The 6,635-nt window shown below is 46.0% G+C and overlaps 1 protein-coding gene across 1 annotated transcript; it reads left to right on the forward strand.

Annotated features, from left to right (window-relative positions):
- Positions 1-3,238: 3,238 nt before the first annotated feature.
- ARMCX2 (armadillo repeat containing X-linked 2) lies at positions 3,239-5,950 on the forward strand. Its single transcript, XM_056124112.1, has 2 exons — positions 3,239-3,296; positions 3,613-5,950. The coding sequence occupies exon 2, from the start codon at positions 3,742-3,744 to the stop codon at positions 5,542-5,544; it is 1,803 nt and encodes a 600-aa protein (XP_055980087.1). The 5' UTR covers positions 3,239-3,296; positions 3,613-3,741; the 3' UTR covers positions 5,545-5,950.
- Positions 5,951-6,635: the final 685 nt, after the last annotated feature.

Here is a 6,635-nt window from a genome sequence, read left to right on the forward strand (position 1 = left end):
TAATCAGTGTGGCCCGTGGGAGAGTTTTGGGGTACTGGCATAGAGTTGGTAGATAGGGCACCAAGTTCCTGCCAGCTGCAGAAAATGTCTTGTTCTCTCTAGGTGCCTACTCAGTCTGTTGTCCTTCTCACCAGAAGTGTACCTCTTGTACATCAGTTTTATGGGCAAAGGTCGCTTGAACACTGTGGTTGTGGGCACAGTAGGCAAGACTGTGTGCTTCCTTCATTCTTCATGAAAACCTGTAAAGGTGAGGGGGGAGAGCAATCTTGTCTATGCATCCTTGAGTTATCTCTGTAAGAATATGAGGAAAGGAAGAAGGAAGCCAGAGGCATTCACACAGATTAGTCACCTGAATAATGGTGACATTTGCCACTTTGATCCATCTGCATTTTTGGAATAAGAAACAGAATCTGGTGCTAAAATGTAGGGAATAAGAAGCTTTGGTATGTGGGGGCAGGTAAAGAGTTAACATCTTCATGTCCTCTTTACAGGATACAGAGGATTTGACTATTCCTGCACCCACATCCCATGCCGTTTTATCATTTCCTTGGCCTGACAACTTTCCTTTCTTTTGCCCAGAATTAAATGAGGAAATTAGAACCCAATTCAGGGACAGGTGTTCAAAACTGTTGTGGTTGCAGCTATCAAATTAGAGGAGGTTGACACAGCAGTAAGCAATGGTTTGCGAACGTTAAATAAATATGTTTCTCTAACAGAAAAGACAGAATTATCCAATTTAAAAGCTGTCCCAGAAAGAGGAAAAGTAAGATATTGTTTTCCAAAATAAATAAGATAGGATAACTGAACATCTCTCCCTGGATCAATTTACGAATTATATGGTGGCGTGTTTACCTTGTGAGAAAATTGCAGTTTTAATTGTTTAAATACCTTTACATGTTTAGGAAAGTAAAGTCTTATGTGGCCAATATAATTCATGTTTAAACAAAAAATAAAGTTAATAGTGCCTTTCAATGCATATAGGAAATGTTTTTTCATAAAACATGCCCAATTTATTTTGCTTCTGTTTCCCATGCTGAATTCCTATTTTATTGTATATTTTATTGTAAAAAACAAAACGTGATGATGTCTTTAAAAACAAAGCAGAGGATTATTGCAGAAGCACAGACCTCACTCCTGCTCCCCTCCTTTCTGACATTCTGTCCCTTGATTCCTAGTGAATGGCGGTTGAAAGGGGAACAAGGAGAGATCGCCCAATATTCCAGGAAAGGAGAGATAATTCGGCTTCCAAAAAAAAGTAGAAAAAAATGTCAAAGGCTTCGAAGAAGTAAATCCCACCATACCCTGGTAAACAGAGGAAGGCAAATTCTAATCCATGGAAAGGGGCTAGTTTGGCCCTCTGGAGCTACAAAGATCAAAAAATGAGTGACAGGACCTGATGTGGTGTGGGGGGGGTGGGAGTGGGGTAAAGGAGGGGGTCTTATGCTCTTGGTGGGAGTGGAAATCGGGGAACCAAGCTTACTGGCGATGAGGTCCTCACGTGACCAGGAGCTGACGTGGGCAAAGGTACTTAAAACCCTGACTGCCGTCCTCCGTCCCCCCTGGGTACCAACTCAGTAGCGGTGCGCATTGCTGTGCGTTTAACCCGGGCAAGGAGAAGGAGGTGGAGGAGGAGGAGGAGGAGGAGGAGGAGGAGAAAAATCCCCAGATCCGGGCAGGTTGGTGTGAGGGTGAGCATTGCCCAGCACCCCTGCAGAGGGGTAGCCCAGAAATCGGGGAATCTGAGGCCGCGGGTGCCTCTGTCTAGCATTCTTGCTGGCTTTTCAAACGCCCGCTGCTGATTTTGCTGGGCGTCGGGGAGGAGGTGGGGAACGTAAAGACTTTGTTCGTTTACTTTAAAACCGCTTACTTTATACCTCAGCCAAGTGTTGTGGGGGGGGGGGGGGATTGTTTTTCACACTCAGGCCCCACACCCCACATCCCGTCCAATTTGGAGAGGAGGAGGGAAGCAACATAAACGTGGCAGCGTATATAAAACCAGTAGGGAGGTAAGGAAGGGGTGACCGAAAGGGCAGGCAATTTGGAAACAATTTCGCGGTTTCCACCCTTCCTCACTTTGCAGATACTGTATGTGCCCCTCCCCCGCCCCCTGGGCCGACCCCCTGTTTTGGGGAGGGGTGCTGGGAAATGGGTGTGCCAACCTCTGTGAGGGGTGGATTTTGCGTTCTCTGGACTTTTCAGGAGACCCCCGAGAGAATCTATTAAACTGCTGAGCTAACTCCCAGGCTGCTTCCCAGACATCTCCGGCCCGCACAGTCCTTGATCCCGTTTTCTTTTCAGTCCTGGAAGGGGAGTTCATGTTCGCTGGCCGAAGAAATGGCGGTTATCGGGGCATTTGGGTGGGGGGTGGGAGGTGAAGAGTGGAAAATCACGATCCTGAAACCGAAAAAATCATACATCGGGGTTCCTTTTCTGCAGGTTAACGCTAGGCCTGGAGGGTGGGGACTGGAGGGCCACTGAGCATAGGAAGGGAAACTCTAGATTGTTTGGCAGTAATCCCCCATTCCGCGTCCCATCCAGCTTTAGCTGCACGTCACCCCGCCCCCTCTTGCTTCGGTGCAGGAGAAGGGGTGCGGCTGTGTGTCCCGGAGAAATGGCGGACAGGGTGGGCGGGGCAAAGGGAAGGGGCGGCGGAGTGCCGGGGTGGGGGTGGGGGGGCGGCAGCGAGGGGTGGGGGCAGTCTGCGCTCCAGAGGGGATTAGGGGTTTTCAGGGGAGTGCGAAGAGTTGAGGGAATTGAGGGATTTGCCTTTCTGGAATGTGAGGGTTAAAAAGGCAATTACTGCGACTTTTGTCTTGGGTACTGTTTGATCCACCAGCCTCTCAGACTCCAATGTCTGCTGGCCGTCCGTACTTCTGCTCCTCGGTCCGCCTTTATGATGAAGCTCTCACTGAACTAAAAGGAGAGACGTTCCTGATTCCTTGCAGGTCAGTGACAACGGGGCAGGGAACTCTATGGGAATCCCTGGTGTGGGTGTGGCGGGAATCAGACGCTCCTCTTCCTCTTTAAAGATACTATTATCCACCCGAGGTGTATCCTTATAGGTGCAGGGAAATGGGTGTGATAACTATCTTCATAAAGTTTTGGGAAAGAGGAGCTCGGAGAGGGCGGAAACTGGGCCCACAGAGTCTCAAATCAGAAAAGAAAATGAAATCCATCCGCTGAGGGCTGCAGAATGCCCTTTCTTGGGTCTATCCACAGGTCTTTCTGACTTTGGGGCCTTGCACTGCTACAGGAGTGGCGGAAAAGAGCAAACTGCCCCTGCTCCCTCCTCTTTGGTATGTTGCCTGAGCACCATCTGGGGGATCCTTGGGGTTGGATGGTTGTGATCAGAGCAGAATCTGGGATCTCTGATATCTTTCCTGCTCGCCATCATCTTTCCTGTCATGCATACTTGCCACTCCACCATTCAAAACCGGGGGCATTGAGTTTGCATTGGACTGGGAATGCAGGAGTAGAAAACAGGACAACCAGCATTCTGATTCAGCACTACTGTGTGGATACTAATCTACCCACTAAGTAATAAACCTTAAACTCACTCTGAGAACATGTGGTTAGAAATGAAGTAAGTTCAATTTCTATCCTTTACTCTAGATCCTGCTTGGCTTTCAACATCTGTAGAACTTGCACACCTGAGCTGAAGAGCCTCGCCTCAACGTGTACGCATCTGACAAAGACAAGTCAGCTCCACATCCTGGGCCAGAGAGTCATACCAGCTTTACCATGAGCCGTGTTCGAGATGCTGGTTGTGTAGCTGCCGGGATAGTGATAGGAGCTAGCGCCTGGTATTGTGTCTACAAGTATGCTGGGGGAAGAACCCAACCGAAGAAAAGGCCGGCCAAGCCCAAAACCAGGGCTGTGACGGGGACTGGAGCCAGGGCTAGGGCTAGACTCAGAGCTGGTTTCACAATTGATCTTGGACCAGGAGTTGGTCCTCCAACCCCAGTCTGTACTGGGGTAGAGAATAAGGTTCAGGATGACCCTTCTGCTCCGGAGCCTGCTGGAGCTGAGGCCACAGCCCCAGCTATGACTAGTGCTGAGACTCAGAGTGCAGCAGGAAATCAGGTCCAGGAGGCTGAAGGGGTCAAGACTGAGCCTAAAGCCGAATCAGTAGTGGGGGCTGCAGAGGCTTCTGCGGTGGCACAACTTGCTAGGGAGACAGAGGCTCCCACAGCTTCAGAGGTTCCCACAGTACCAGTAGCAGACACGTCTAACACAGAAGAACCTCGTGGGGGTCCTGGGGCAGTAGTGCCTACTGAAGTAGGTGCAACTACTGAGGCAGTGGAGGTTCCTGCACAGGCAATGCCTTCTGTGGCAGCTGTGCCTACCGGTGCAGCAGCACCTACTGGGGCTACAGAGGCTCCTGGAACTTCAGGATCTCCTAAAGCAGCAGCCTCCAAGAAAACAACTCCTGGGGCTCATACTGGGGCTATACCTAAGACTGGGTCAGCTACTGGAGCTGTACCCAAAGGGGCGGCCAAGGGTGGAAACAAGTCCCGGACTGGGAAAGGCAAGGGCAAAAAAAGCAAGATTGAAGTAGATGAATTAGGTCTTGGCTTCCGCCCTGGGGATGGAGCTGCAGCAGCTGCAGCAGCCTCTGCTAATGGGGGACAGGCTTTTCTGGCAGAAATCCCTGATTCTGAGGAAGGGGAGTCCGGGTGGACTGACACAGATTCAGATTCAGACTCTGAGCCTGAGACTCAGCAAAGGGGAAAAGGAAAAAGGCCTGTTCCCATGCAGAAGCGCCCCTTTCCTTATGAAATCGATGAGATTCTGGGTGTGCGAGATCTCAGAAAAGTCCTTACTTTGCTTCAGAAATCAGATGATCCTTTCATTCAACAGGTAGCTTTGCTCACTCTGAGCAACAATGCCAATTATACATGTAACCAAGATACTATTCGCAAATTGGGAGGCCTCCCAATCATTGCCAACATGATCAACAAGACCGATCCCCACATTAAGGAAAAAGCCTTAATGGCCATGAATAACTTGAGTGAAAATTATGAAAATCAGGGTCGGCTTCAGGTATATATGAATAAAGTGATGGATGATATCATGGCTTCTAACCTGAACTCAGCAGTACAGGTAGTTGGACTAAAATTTCTAACAAACATGACTATTACTAATGACTACCAGCATCTGCTTGTTAATTCCATTGCAAACTTCTTCCGTTTGTTATCACAAGGAGGTGGAAAAATCAAGGTTGAGATTTTGAAAATACTTTCGAATTTTGCTGAAAATCCAGATATGTTAAAAAAACTGCTCAGTACCCAAGTGCCAGCATCATTTAGTTCCCTCTATAATTCCTATGTGGAGTCAGAAATTCTTATTAATGCTCTTACCCTATTTGAAATCATCTATGACAACCTCCGGGCAGAAGTATACAACTACAGAGAATTCAATAAAGGTTCCCTTTTTTACTTATGCACTGCATCTGGAGTGTGCGTTAAGAAAATTAGAGCCTTAGCAGATCACCATGACCTCCTGGTGAAAGTCAAAGTTATAAAATTGGTGGACAAATTCTGATGGGCCATGTGCATTTAAAAGATTTAAACATTGTCTTCATTTTGCAGTCTGGACGCAATGAAAATTAAAAGTTTCTGCTCTTCAACTTGTTTGTTTAGTAAAGGGATTCTTTCAGCTGTGTTTTTGAATAATGTATCATCCAGAGTGATGTTATCTGTGACAGTTTCCAGCTTTAAGCTAAACCATTTTATGATACCAAATAAATAGTCCTCTCGTGCTGAAAACACATTTGTGACTTTAATCATGCTGCTGGGTGGAAATATTTTTGCTGGTTCTTCTATGTGAATTGACAGTGAACCTGTCTGTCATGAATAACTAACAATTTTGTCATTTGTGTTGACTTGAATTTATCAGCCAAAGACTTCATTTGTGTATCATCAATAAAGTTTTATGTTTCAACTGGCAATTGTTCTGATACTTGAATTTAAAGTAGCTGGATAGATAAGATAAATTGTTCATAGCACCTGGGCATATTTTCATTGTTAAATATATTATGTCTGCTTAAATGAAGCCTAAGTTGCTAGAAAACTTCAAAGAAGAATGGTTTGCTTAAGCTGGGGTGAATGGCAGAACAAGAAATATTCTGAGAGTTACTGGAAACGTTGACAAAAGAAAAATAATCTGATAACAATTAGCAAAATGGATTAGAGCTAAAATGGAGTTCAGGGTGGATAGTGGAAATAAAAACATGTAAAAAAGTTAAACCAACTATGAGGTGATGAAGAGTGAAATAAAGTAGTGACCATGATAACTGTTAGGGAATAATGTTAATAAAAGAGTCTTACCAAAAAGGAAAAAAGTATCAAGATACAGTGCTTATCTATAAATGGGAGGACTGTATGATCTCATATAGATGCTGATAGAGAAATTCCTCTTTCTTGGACAAGTACAGTGAGAATTAATACCAAAGTGATTTAACTTTACCATTTCTAATGATGAGGAAAAAACTGACAGAAATATTCTTTGATGTAAAGATTATTTCCCCCCATCACCACCTTGAGTTAGAAATACAGATCTCCTTTCTTAGTTTTGGTAAGTCCTTTATGGGAACCTCAACCCTGAGTTCCTGTCAGAGTAGATACACCTTCCTT

The sequence above is a fragment of the Sorex fumeus genome, unplaced genomic scaffold (genome assembly GCF_029834395.1).
Source record: "Sorex fumeus unplaced genomic scaffold, SorFum_2.1 ptg000050l, whole genome shotgun sequence".
NCBI lineage: Eukaryota > Metazoa > Chordata > Mammalia > Eulipotyphla > Soricidae > Sorex > Sorex fumeus.